We start from the raw sequence: 14,486 nt of genomic DNA on the forward strand, positions 1-14,486 counted from the left end.
CCCTCGTTTCAATACCATTTCAAACCTTCATCGCCATTGATGAAGGCTTGCTATTGCTAAAAAATATCGTGCAACTGTAGGCCTCAGAAAACTAGCTTATTAATGGTTTAAAATTTTCCTCTTGGCAGGCAAAGTGTAAAGGAAGAAAAATATATCTGTTGAGGCCCCACAAAATTTCTTTCCAAAACAACGATGGCTAAAAAAATTACTTCCGTGCTCTCTTTAAACCAACGAAAAAGGTTTAAATTCTCCCACCTTCTCTAGCATTTTCACTCTCTTTCAAACAGGGAGTTTTTCAAAGGACTCCAACTTCTCTGCTCTGGTCTGCAATGGGAGTGATGATGAGATTCTTAGCAACCTGCTACGAGATTCAAAGGAAACTTTTTGACAGATGTTTATTTAGTGAAAAAGATAAAGACGACCATGAACCTTTAAAGAACAGAATATGACAATGAATGGTGGATAGAATAATCTGCAGGAAGTTATGAAAAGCTGCATGAACTTTAGGATATAATTATGATATGTTTGCATCCTTTAGAGATGGGCTGACTACCACACCCATTGAAGATCGCATACAATGCGTTCCTAGTGCAGCAACACACGCGCCATCTGTTTTTAGATGTGGTTGTACTAGCTCCCAAATCTTTTTCTTCGCTACCTGCATACAGTTGAAGAACGTCGTTACCCAAAACCAAATAGAATACTCCTTATTCAAGAAAAAATTAACTACATAAGGGATATCGGGACAGCACTTTCTTTAACGACAAGAGTAAGCAAACACAATGGAAGTACTTAATTCCCGTGCAATATACTACAAAGCTTTTAAAAACTGCTACCAACAACCCTATCAGACAAGCTACCTTGCTCTTTCCTGACGACATTACTCTATTGTTAACAACTGAATGAGGTGCCCATTCTACCTACGTGGTGTCTATATCTATGCATGATCAGGCGTCCTTTGTTGAGAACCTTATTTTGGTGTAGGTTCTCTTTTTTTGGTATACTGCTTGTATACAGGGTTATCCCTTTCTATCAATAAAATTATTTAGCTTATCAAAACAAAATGAGGCGCACATTCTAAATGTTTCTCCTAAAATCAACAGATACCCATCTCAACAGATTAAACATTATTCCATCCAATTTTAATTCTGGAAATGTCAGATCTTTAATAATTCCTTCAATGAATATAAGGATTCGCCCCAAAAATTCAAGAGGTAACTATGGGTTTCTTGAAATCTGTCTTACAGATGCTTATCCACAGTTTCTAAATCTTTTTTTTTTCTTTCTTAAAAAAGGATTTAGGAACTATAGATAAGCATCTGTAAGACATATTTCAAGGAAACGCGTGATAGACTGCATTTCATACTTTTGAAAATTCAGTTATAGAAAAGAGGGCATCTAGTCATAGATGGGAGAACATAAGAAGATGCCCTTCAATTTCATCATCCTGCTATGTGACAAATAATCTCTGCTTTTTCAGTTCTGATGTTCCTTTCACACCCGAAATACGTTGTCACACATTGCTAGGAGAACATAAAGAGTGGAATGCACGACTAGGTGCCTATATATACATGTATCGCTTTTGAAGTTATGGATAGTTAATAGTAAACTTACATGCACCCGGTGTTTAGACCAGACTAATGGATTCAAGACGTGTTTTTCATATACACATTTATCACTTAACCATGGTTAAGTGATATGTATTCTCACTTTAATTTTAACTGCTAAGGTTGAATTGCTAGGTTTGGTGTAAACACAGGATAGGTAAGTATCTAACACCTAATCTGATTTTGGCTCTAAGCAACTTACAATATCCATACTTGTCACAAATTTGCAAGACAATGAATGGATATAGTGAGGTGTAACATGATAGGCTTTCAACTTCTCCCCAGTCGCCCCAAAAAGTAAAATAAGTGAACAGGATCTTTGACTTTCAAATAATAACTACTCAAGTAATCCGCTTTTAATTTTCATATTTTCTCTATATTTCTTCGAAAAAAGATATATATTGCTTCTCAGAAAAGAGAAATTCATATAAATAGTTCATTTCCAATAAAAAGAAGAGCAAAAAATGAAAAGAAATAGTAGGTTTATTACCCAAGTTTAAGAACATATTAAATATCATTAGTTAACAGAAAGTTAGAGCATCAAAAGACTAGTTTATCTAAAAAATTAAAAAAAATTTAGTTTAATACAAGTGTAAAACACCATTTGGCAAAATAGTCCTTTCCTGATGGTCCACGAACGCTAACAAAGGAGATAAGTGTAACTTGTGGGAATAAAAAAATTTCTTTCCAGGATTGAACTAGGAAAGACAAATCTTAATAAGGTATGGCAGTACACAACTATAGACGCAATTATCCTTCAAAAACTCAATATGAAGTGCATGCGACCTTAACATAGGTTAACATGGATAGTGTCTTATTTCCTCATCAATAGTCCAATGAGCAATAATAGAGGAAACTACAACAGCACTTCTCTTTCCTCCTCAACTCAACTAAGCTCACCCTCACTTTAGCACAGACTGGTTGCTTCAAGTTAACAAATAACTCACAGAAATCCCTTGGCTTTTAGGCTAGTGCACTACCTCATAGAGGGAATCAAACTTTACTATGGAGAATTTACCTGGTTTGGTGTTGCCACATCAGGGAGATTCGCCTTTTCATCAGCAGAACCAAACCATATCCTTTCCCCAGGTACTGAGCCCTCAGGTGGCGCAAGAAGTTCCACGTTCTCATGAGATGCATCAGATGCTGCCATCAGCATTCCATTTGACTTGACACCACGCATATTCCTTGGCTTTAAATTTGCAAGGACAATCACATTCCTTTCCTGCATTTTACAGCATGCATTAAATACTTTCTTCAAATTATGAACAGTAAGAATCTTAAACAAATCAATATTGATGGACTTAAGAAGCTTAAGCGTGTTAGGGACATAATCACCATAATGTACACACAATAAGCAAGTTCTGATACATCTAATGATATGCCAAAAACTAGCACATTATTAATTATATAAAGAGAAACGAATGAACCAAACAATCATAAGTGAACGGTCCTGAGGAAACTTGATATAGAAAGCTCTATTTTACAGCTTGGATAGAATTGTGCCCCTATAATACATGAAGAAAGAGGTTCTTTTAAACCCAACAACTAGGACTTCCAAAGATACAAAGTCCAATCCCAGAAACCCCAAATAATAACTATTTTAAAGGCTGTTGGATGCCAACTATTTTTTTTTGCTAAAAAGGGTTCATTGGAAGAGAGTGATTTTACTCATTTGAGTTCAAGCGAGTAGGCATGGTATTTCGCAAAAACAAAAAGTGCAAAGCATTATATCGATGGAGCTCAAAGTGAAATGCGAGAAGCCAAGCGCACAACTAAAAACAAGTTATCTTACATATGTAAATGTAGGACTTGTAACATAACACTGCAATTAAAATACAAATTAAGCAGCCAATATAGAGCAATAATGCAAAAACTTAAAAACACATTATTAAGATGAAAGCCACAGAAATGTTTTTGATCAAGTAATAAATTTCATTAAAAAGGGGAAAAACAAAAACCCATACACAAGAAGCACAATGACGAGATGGATTTCATTCTCCTTTACATGATCATCATCAGGTCTTTAAATGTTCTCCCCATCTGTGAGTTTTATGAGCTGAGACGTGAGAACTGAGGAGCCTTTTTTTTTTTTTTTTTTTGAGAGTCCTAGTATTTCTACCAAAGATTCTGTATCTTTTTTTCTTTTTTCTTTTTTAAGACTGGTAACATTTTATTCACAGAAGCACTAAGGCAGTGCAAGCCTATTTACCAGATTACAAGAGTCCTAGTATTTCTACCAAAGATTCTGTATCTTTTTTTTTTTTTTTTTTGAGACTGGTAACATTTTATTCACAGAAGCACTAAGGCAGTGCAAGCCTATTTACCAGATTACAAGAGTCCTAGTATTTCTACCAAAGATTCTGAATCTTCTACCTGACTTTCTTTACACCAAAATAAAGTGAACAACAGTTCATCACTTCCCAAAAAGGCGTGTGCTTAATCTTCAAAAATTCTGTTTTTCCTTTCCTTCCATGCTGTCCACCATATCCAAGCAGGTATTAGACTCCACCAAGATTTCTGCCTCGCAATGCCACCATTGTTGTTCCAACACTCCAGAAGCTCTACAGTTGTTGCTGGCGCGGTCCAGTTCATTCCAAATAGGCTCAGAAAGAGTTGCCACAAATTTGTTGTAAAATCACAATGAATAAAAAGATGACCGTTGGTTTCCAAAGCTCTGTCACACAAAATACATCTTGAACATAATTGAAAGCCCCTCCTTTGCAACTACTCTTGAGCAAGACAAGCTTTTCTTGCCACCAGCCATGAGAAACAGATGAGCTTGGAAGGAGCTTTTACTTTCTAAATTTCCTTCCATGGCCATCTACTTGTGTGCTAACTTGAGAATGAAAGTTTTGAGTAAGCAGAATTCACTGTAAAGATCCCTTTACTACAATTCTTCCAGATTAAAGTATCATCATGCTCATTCAATCCTTTAAATCCCTCCAAGGTTCCAAAGAACTCAGAAACTCTCTCAAGTTCCCAGTCATTAAGTCCTCTCCTGAAGATACCCATGCTGTCCCCATGCTTCTTCCAGTTTAATTTCTGGAAATGTAGTGATGCTATAGAATTCAGGAAACAAATCTTTAAATGGACCATGTCCTAACCAATTATCATTCCAAAAAGGTGTTTTTCTTCCATTTCCCACCCTTATACTTGTGTTGAACAACATAAAATTCCAGAGTTGCCTGATTGTTCTCCACACTCCAACTCCATAAGGGCTGGTAACAGGATTAGTACACCATTGCTCTACTTGCTCATACTTCTCACTAAGAGCTTTCTCCATAACGCACGAGGTTCTGGATAAAAATTTCCCTCTCCCTCTCTCTCTCTCACACACATGATACATAACATTTTTATATGTACGCACATATATGAGTTTGTTTTGATAACTGCGGTACCCGAACCCCGCTTGTCTGTACCTGAACTAATTCCACAACATACTCGTTAGACCAGTTAGTGGGAGGCATACCGCCTACTGAGAAGCTATTCATGGGAGGTGATTTCAATGGGCACATCGGGTCTATTTCGGGAGGTTATGATGATGTGCATGGAGGCTTTGGCTTCGGGGACAGGAATGGAGGAGGAGTCTCACTTTTGGATTTTGCAAGAGCTTTTGGGTTGGTGATAGCCAATTCGAGTTTCCCAAAGAAGTAGGAGCACTTGGTAACCTTCCGTAGTTCGGTGGCTAAGACTCAGATAGACTTTTTACTCCTTAGGAAGGATGATAAAGGTCTGTGCAAAGACTGTAAGGTCATTCCGAGCGACAACCTTACAACCCGACATAAGCTCTTGGTGATGGATTTAGGGATCAAGATGACGAGGAAGAAGAGGGTCGTGGATGACCGACCTAGGATCAGATAGGGGAGTTTGACCACGACTAGTGCCCTGGAGATGGGAGAGAAATTGAAGGATATGGGGGCCTGGGATAGTAGTGGGGATGCGACCAGTATGTGAGATAGGACGGCTAGTTGCATTAGGGTGGTAGCAAGGGAAGTGTTAGGAGTCTCGACAGGTAGTCGTGGTCAGCATCGAGGGGACTGGTGGTGGAATGGAGAAGTTCAAGGGAAGGTAGAAGCAAAGAAGGTGGCATATGCGAAGTTGATAGAAAGCAAGGATGAGATGGAGAAGTGAACGAATAGGGAACTTTATAAGATGGCGAGGAAGGAGGCAAAGTTGGCGGTTTCGACGGCAAAAACGGCAGCTTTTGAACCCCTTTATGCTGAACTAGAGGAGAAAGGAGGGGATCAGAAATTGTTCAGGCTAGCCAAGGCGAGGGAGAGAAAGGCACGTGATGTGGATCAAGTGAAGTGCATCAAGGACGAGCATGGCAAAGTATTGGTAGAGGAGACTCTCATTAGACGGAGATGGCAGTCATACTTCCACAAACTCTTGAATGAAGAAGGGGACAGAGACATTGTGTTGGGAGATTTAGAACATTCAGGAAGGCGTCACGATTTTGGGTATTGCAAGAGTATTAAGGTTGACGAGGTTAAGGGTGATGTTTGTAGGATGCGCAGGGGAAGAGCGACCGGACCTGACGAGATTCCTGGGGAATTTTGGAAGAGCGCGGGCCCGGCAGGTTTGGAGTGGCTGACTAGGTTGTTTAATGTCATCTTTAAGACGGCAATGATGCCCGAAGAATGGAGGTCGAGTGTAATGATCCCTCTGTACAAGAACAAGGGAGATATCCAGAGTTGCAACAACTATAGAGGTATCAAGCTGCTAAGCCATACTATGAAAGTGTGGGAAAGGGTGGTGGAGATGAGGGTCAGGAGAGGCGTGTCTATTTCAGAGAACCAGTTCGGATTCATGCCGGGACGCTCAACTACAGAAGCCATCCATCTTGTGAGGAGACTGGTGGAGCAGTATAGGGAGAGGGACTTACACATAGTATTCATCGACCTATAAAAGGCTTACGACAAAGTTCCAAGAGAGATCCTATGGAGATGCTTGGAGGCTAAAGGTGCACCTATGGCGTACATTAGGGTAATCAAGGACATGTATGAGGGAGCCAAAACCAGGGTAAGGACAGTAGGAGGAGACTCAGAGCACTTTCCAGTTGTGATGGGGTTGCATCAAGGATCAGCTCTTAGTTCGTTTTTATTTGCATTGGTGATGGATGGATTGACGCGGCAAATTCAAGGTGAGGTGCCATGGTGTATGCTTTTCGCGGATGACATAGTCCTGATCGACGAGACTCGTTGCGGAGTTAACGCTAAGCTGGAAGGTTAGAGACATACTCTGGAGTCTAAAGGGTTTAAGCTGAGTAGGACCAAGACAGAGTACTTAGAGTGCAAGTTTAGTGAAGCACCTCAAGAGGCTGGCTTGGAAGTGAGGCTTGGTACCCAGGCCATCCAGAAGAAAAGTAGTTTCAAGTATCTTGGGTCTATTATGCAAGGCAGCGGGGAGATTGACGATGATGTCACACATCGTATTAGGGCAGGGTGGATGAAATGGAGGCTCGTTTCCAGAGTGCTATGTGACAAGAAGGTGCCACCATAACTTAAGGGCAAGTTCTACAAAGTGGTGGTTAGATCGACTATGTTGTATGGGGCGGAGTGTTGGCCAGTTAAGATCTCTCACGTTCAAAATATGAAAGTTGCCGAGATGAGAATGTTGAGATGGATGTGTGGCCACACCAGGAGTGACAAGATTAGGAATGAGGATATTCGGGACAAGGTGAGAGTGGCCTCGGTGGAAGACAAGAAGCGGGAAGTGAGATTGAGATGATTTGGGCATGTGAAGAGGAGAGACACAGATGCCCCAGTGCGGAGGTGTGAGAGGTTGGCCATGGATGGTTTTAGACGAGGTAGGGGTAGACCGAAGAAGTATTGGGGAGAGGTAATTAGACACGACATGGTGCAGTTACAGCTTACCCAGGACATGACCTTAGATAGGAGGGTTTGGAGGACCCAGATTCGGGTAAAAGGCAAGTAGATAGTCTCGTTATCCTTCCTTATTAGTAGTCGCATTATTGCAGTATAATTTCTTGTGCTCTGATTTCTGCTATTATATGTTATTTCTGGTGCTTTGATTATCCTATTTTATCTGTGTCGCTTTCGTTATTTGCATTTCCATATCGCTTTGAAGCTCTTAGCCTTATCTGACCTCTTTTTATGCTTTTTATTGAGCCGAGGGTCTTTCGGAAACAGCCGTCCTACCTTGGTAGGAGTAAGGTCTGCATACACTTTACCCTCCCCAGACCCCACGTTGTGGGATTTCACTGGGTTGTTGTTGTTGTTGTATACTCGTTAGACCAGTCCAAGTAAGACCACATCTAGCAAGGGTGAAGGAAGAAGCAGGATTGACGAAGGAGCAGAACTGCTCAAGTACATCGAGACATAGTAACAAGATTTCTATGGTGGAAAGCTATTGAACTCATCCCATAAAGAAAGAAGAGTAGAACAAAATACCAATAGCTTCTGATCAAAAGAATTTTATCAAAGTAAATAAATAACAACTAAAAAAGGAAAGGTAAAATAGAGTAGCATATAAATAGTGGCAAAACAACTGAGCAACATGGAAGACTAGCACCGGGAAAGGCATCAACAATCTGTGAAATAGGCACATGTGTAACTAACTCTCCTCCGTACTAGACTTATTGACAATTTTATAATTCTTCACTACTACTATGGCTTTAAGCCAAAGACGGCCCCAAGAAAAGGTCTAATTGTTGGGAAGGGGACATGATCAATAGAACCTAGCTAAATCTGAGCAGGGAAAGTGGTGCTCATTCATAACCCATCCAGACGAATTCGCTCATGCTGGAGGGACCATCTCTATTAGTGGCCGTTTCGCTAGTTTACACAAATCTAAAAAAGTTATCATGGACGAGCCATATGAAGAGAAATTTGCACATGTGTTTTTGGCCGAACTTTCCTGAGTTTGATCTTTTTTTTGCTCAGCTACTACACCTTGCTTCTTGCCCCTTATTTTAAACTCAATAAAAGCCTTGATCGATATGAGAAAAATGCGTCAAGCACCCAAATTATACAAGGGGCTTAGGCTCAAATGCCATCATTACTCAACAAGCACCTTTCTCAAGGTTGCTGGTTTCCACTCATTGGGGATTATATCTACAGAAGAACGTCAACAATCCCATCGCAGTTTTTCACACGATGCAAACGTACCCCCCCCCCCCCTCTCTCTCCCTCCCCACCCACAAGTTGAAAAAGTCCATCTAACGGGGCTTTTTCACTATTCGAACTTCCTTAGATAGAAGGACTCAATTCTCTCTTTTTGATTTGTTTTCGGTCTGACGAAGAACTCAATTCAACTTAGAATGTATCAATTCCTATTCCTTTATCTAATCCAGATCTTTAACCATCGAGAGACTTTTTAATTGCGAGTTCAATATATACTAGTGTGTTTTCAGAAATAACTCGAATTTCATATCATTCACTTGCTTTAAGACCAAAAAATATCCAATTCTTAATACACAATATAGTATTTGCTTTTGCCTAAGTCAGGAGAGAAAACATATGGTAGGTTACTTGAAATGAGAATAAAATTAAGAGACAATAGTCAGACACTACCTGAAAGGAGACATCTAAAGAGTAACAACATCAAGATTTCAAGTATTGATGCAGGCCGATTTGATATGGATTTGTTTTTCAAGTATCATAATACAGGAACTGTTATGTACGCAGCAATAATGTAGAGATTGTGATACAACGAATAATAATATAAGGATTGCAATACGATGAATAATAGTAAAAGGGTTAGTTATGCAAGGATTGCCTGCTTTAAAGGCATTTTTGTCTTCAATTCTTATCCAGGTCTTGTTAATAACCATATTCTTATCCTACACTCCATCTCATATATAATACATAAATTCGCACATAAGTTATACCGGTATTAGTTTTTTGAAACTGGTAATTTTGTATTCCTCAGCATTAAGGGTATGATGGCCACCTCCAAAAATTTACACTTTACTGAAAGAAAAATACGTACAAAAGTCCACTAACTGGACTTCCTCTTCTACATATTGTTCTTTACACCAAAAACTTAATGAAGTAATGACCTTCCATTGGATCTTCTGCAATGAACTTTCTCTGCCTTCAAAAATTCTATCGTTTCGTTCCTTCTAAATGTTCCACCAGATGCAGGCAGGAACTGTTTTCCACCAAATCTTCTGACTCTTGCTCCCTCCCCTTCTTATCCAACAACTTAGAAGGTCTACAGTGTGTCCAGGCATAGTCCAGTTCACCTTAGCCAAGTTAATGAACAATGCCCAGACTCTGCTGTAACTTTACAGTGAAGGAAAAGGTTATTGTTTCTCTCTAAGGCCTCCTTGCATAATGTGTATCTTGAAGCAATGTTAATTCCTACTGGAAACAAACAATAGGATTATGTAATCCCTTGTTTGGTAGTGTTTTCAACCTGTGTATAACTATTCCTTAGTTATACATCCTATTCTGTAATACTCTTATACATAGTAAACCATGGCGTTAATAACAGCAGTACTATTCCTATTATACACCCTACACCTTATTCATTTAATGCAACAAACCAAACAGTCCATAAAAAAATAATGACAGCATTGCTGCCATTTGACTAGGAGGTCACGGGTTCGAGCTGTGCAAACAGCCTCTTGCAGAAATGCAGGGTAAGGCTACGTACAATAGATTCTCGTGGTCCAGCCCTCCCCCAGACCCCGCACATAACGGAAGCTTAGTGGCACCGGGCTGCCATTCTTATATACCCTACCAAACAGCTCCTATATATAGTTTTATACAAGAAAAAAAATCAGGTTTTGCTATACAGAGAGTACATTAGTAATGCAGAGGAGAAAAGGCCATAAATAGTCCCTTATCTATGGGAGTAGGTCTAAAATGGTCCCTTAACTATACACTTACCGATTTTAGTCCTTTAACTATCCAAAAACTTATCAAATTTAGTCTCCGTCTATTTTTTTATACAAACAGCGTACAAACTCATAGATCTTCATGAGATTAATCGTTAAATCATTCCTCAGACCTATATTTCTCTCTCCTTGCTTCTTTTTCCTCAAGTTCCTCTTGTTAAAAAAAAAAAAAGCATTCTGGCACTGGTGTCGCTCTCGAATATCTAAAATTCGAAAAGACAAACACAGGCACAAAATTTATGTAACCATTCTTCTCAAACACTGTTAAAAAACTGGTAAAAACCGATTGAAAAAACCGACGGAAAGACCGAAGGATTCCGTCGGTTTTTTCAATAATTTTTTTAAATTGTTTTTTTATTTTTAAGAAAACCGACGGACTGCCTCGGTTATTTTTTGCACAAAAATGCGTGAAAAAATATAATTATTTTTTATATTATTTTCTAAAATAAACCGATGGAGTCCGTCGGTTTTTTATTTTTTTATAAAAAATCGACGGACGGACTCCGTCGGGTTTTAGAGCGAAAAAAAGTATAAATTAAGTCAATGTAAGTATATGAACAAAAAATATCAGTGATCTAGTGGTAAAGCCCTTTAATGCCAAGGAACATACCCGGGTTCGATTCCAAGTTCCTATATTTCATTCTTTAATTTTCAAAACAAAAAAAAAACCGACATGAGACTGTCAGCTTTTTTTTTTTTTTTTAATAAACCGACGGACAGGGTTGGTTTTCCGTTGGTTTTAACCGACGCAGTCCGTCGGTTACTAAACGCGAGAGAGAACTTGAGAAAAAAAGTTGAGGTAAAAGAATGAACTTGAGGAAAAAGAATCAGGGAGAGAGAAATATAGGTTTGAGGAATGGTTTAATGATTAATCTCACGAAGGTTTATGAGTTTGTACGTTGTTTGTATAAAAAAATAGACGGCGACTAAATTTGATAAGTTTTTTGATAGTTAAAGGACTAAAATCGGTAAGTGTATAGTTAAGGGACCATTTTAGACCTACTCCCATAGATAAGGGACTATTTATGGCCTTTTCTCTAATGCAGAGCTTTAGTTGTAAGTTCTATTTTCCTAATACGGCTAACCATATAAGGTTAAGGAAAAAAATACATGCATTATAAGGACAGGTAAAGAAAACAAGCAGTATAAACCCCACTAAGAAATTAATATTACCTGAAGATACTCAAGAGGCATATACTTCACCAGTCCACTACATATAATTCTTGGTTCAGTCTCACCAACATCAACCTCTTCAACATAAAGTGAATCAGCCTCCTCATGTCTCCATGCTCTAATTATTCTCCCAACTCTAATATCCAAACTATTCCCAACATCCTTAATCTTCCTCATCTTACCCTCCTCATCTTCCTCTACTACTTCATCATTTTCTTGTACACTTACATTTGATGTTGGGGCTGTACAGTACAAATTGAAGTGTAATTTTGTGCCATGATTGCTAAAATGAAGACCGATTTTGTGGCTATTACTGAAAAGGATGTTGTTATTTTTGTGAGGGGAAAATAAATTTGGCCTCAAGCGCGAAGTAATAGCAGGAATTGAATTGGTGCGGCAAGAAAGTAATAAAGTGCTACTTCCTTTTAACCAATTAGCTGCACCAATTCCCATTACAGGCATTGCTTCGAGAGTTTTAGGATAAAAGATAGGAATTTGAGGACTGCCTTTGCTAATCGTTCTTCCTTAATTTTTAAATAGGAAGAAGTGAAGAAGAGTTGGGGATTTTAGGATAAAAACTAGAGAAAATGTTCAAATTAGACCCTTAAGTTTTCTTTTCTCTGTCGGAAACAACGTCTCAAATGCACAGGTAGGGTGAGGTCTGCATACGTCCTACCCTCTCCAGATCTAATTTGTGGGATTACACTTAGTATACTGTTGTAGTAGCGCTTTAGTTTTTTTATTTACTCAAATTTCTATTGTATACTCCCTCCACCTCAAAATACTTTTCGTGTTTTCCATTTACACGCTCTTAAAAAAATTATTAATTAATAGGATTGTTTGACTATTTTACCCTTATTTATATCTTAGGGTCGTTTGGTATGCGTGATAGGATAGGTAAGGATATCTCATTGAGTTATTTTATCTCACCTTCTATATGGGATAGTAATCCGATCATTTTAGTACAAATGATAGGATAAAATAATATTTGACTAATTAATACCACTAACCAAATATGGATAAAGTTAATCCCAAATTCTATCACGAGATTGTTATCCTTATCTCATATAAATATACCAAACAATCTCTTAAGATATAATATTTCTTTATTGAATATTTACTTTATTTATGTGCCATAATCGAGGTGTTTAAGTCTTCAAGAATAATTACTACTAAGAATATAATGAAAGATAATTAATTAATTTTGCCTTGAACTTCTCAATTTGATGAAGTTGTATAGTAGAAATTGAAGTATAAAGTTGTGTTCTAATTGCTAAAATGACCAATTTTGTTGCCATTGATTCTAGTAGTGAAAAGAATATTGTTATTTGTGTACTGAAAATAATTTGGTCTCGAACGTGAAGCAATAGCATTATAAATTGAATTGGTCAGATCCTAAGAATCTCTAAAAGTAGCAAAGAAACAGATCAAAAGAGATGATCAGATAAGTGATAAACAAAGCAAAAAGGGAAAACTTGAAATAAAAAATGAATCAAATGCAGATGAGAAATGAAGCACAAGGTAGAGTAAAGCAAAGCAAAAACTTAGTGAATTGAAGGAGAAAAGAGCGGAATTTACCTAGTAGAAGTCACTCAAAGAAGAGTGTCAAATTTTGGATTTACTCAAATTTAAACTCTATTCTATTAAGTGGAGCGTTAATAATCCTCCAACACAGCTAACTCTATACATTTGATAGGTTCGTACAATAGAAATCTATATATAATATAAAGCTAGGCATAGATAAGGTGAGGTGACACCTCTCTATGACCATCATTCCTATTTATCTTTTTTCTCCTTTTTTTTTTGGTCTTTTTCTTATTTATTCTTCTAAATAAAAATGTCTAAACATAAATTTCCATAAATTTTCAGTAATTCATAGATAATTACACATAATAACTTTTATAACTGCCGGCTATTAATCCTGCAAACTCAATGCATCCTATTAACTCTTATGAGTTATGGCCTATTCCTCTTCCGTAATAGTACAAATAGCTTCTCCTCCATTTTCTTAATACATTTCAATTTTTCTAAATTGTGATTCCATACGTTATTGGTTTTGTCTTTCCTTACTTTCTTAGTTTTGGGTAGATTTTGTATTTTTGATATGTATTTGAGACCTTTTCCAATGTATTCTTTATATATTTGAGGCCTTTTCCAACAAAAAGTGCTTAGAATATACAATTGTTGTTCTTTTCGGTTTTTGTTTCCTATTATAATTGATAAAATTTGGAAATGTTGAGCTTTGATTTTTGTTGGAGGCTTTTTATGTTAGAATTACTGAAAATTAGAACATTACAGATGCTTAGAGTGTTCGTTTTTGGTGTCTCTTTCTTCCCTTTTTCATTTATAATTTTCATATTTGATTGATTTAAGGTTTGTTGTTTGCCGGTTGGTTGGTGTGTTGAATTTGCTGAATTTGAGTTACTTTGTTTGCGAAGATATTGTTAAATTGTATACCTGTTTACCCTTGAAAAGGGTATAATTGAATTTATACGCGGTTTAAAGGATATGTGATTTGATTTGCCAAAGTAAGTGTATAAATATGCAGTAATTAGTATGAAATTTAGAAAAGATAAGGTTAAAACTAAAGAACAAGCCTGGGCCTCTGTGAGCTTTCAGACTGAATTCTGGGAAAAGGAACGCCCCCGACTAATATTCAAGCTTTAAATATTAAGGGAAAACGAAAGGAATTGAACTGCTAAAAGATAAGGAGAATTCTTTATAAGTAATGCAATCTGAAGTTTATAAAATGTTATACTATTGCCTTGTGTCTCCTCCTCATAGATTATGAATAACATATCCCTATTTATAGTACATGAATCCGCCATTAGCGCAAA

The 14,486-nt window shown here is 37.5% G+C and overlaps 1 protein-coding gene across 1 annotated transcript; it reads right to left on the minus strand.

The window, feature by feature from the left end:
- Nucleotides 1-430: 430 nt before the first annotated feature.
- Nucleotides 431-12,202, minus strand: LOC132609246 (uncharacterized). The gene is made up of 3 exons (XM_060323126.1): nt 11,650-12,202; nt 2,626-2,832; nt 431-658 (listed from the first exon to the last, which is right to left on the minus strand). The coding sequence occupies exons 1-3, from the start codon at nt 12,109-12,111 to the stop codon at nt 515-517; spliced, it is 813 nt and encodes a 270-aa protein (XP_060179109.1). The 5' UTR covers nt 12,112-12,202; the 3' UTR covers nt 431-514.
- Nucleotides 12,203-14,486: the final 2,284 nt, after the last annotated feature.

Source organism: Lycium barbarum, chromosome 9 (genome assembly GCF_019175385.1).
Source record: "Lycium barbarum isolate Lr01 chromosome 9, ASM1917538v2, whole genome shotgun sequence".
Classification (NCBI taxonomy): Eukaryota; Viridiplantae; Streptophyta; class Magnoliopsida; order Solanales; family Solanaceae; genus Lycium; species Lycium barbarum.

Bases quoted from the DNA above. Each gene is read 5' to 3' on its own strand.
- LOC132609246 (XM_060323126.1), bottom strand. From the start codon at position 12,111: ATGCCTGTAATGGGAATTGGTGCAGCTAATTGGTTAAAAGGAAGTAGC. The intron at 2,833-11,649 runs GTAATATTAATT...TGTAAAATGCAG, and splicing joins TGCCTCTTGAGTATCTTCAG to GAAAGGAATGTGATTGTCCT. The intron at 659-2,625 runs GTAAATTCTCCA...AACTGTATGCAG, and splicing joins ATGTGGCAACACCAAACCAG to GTAGCGAAGAAAAAGATTTG.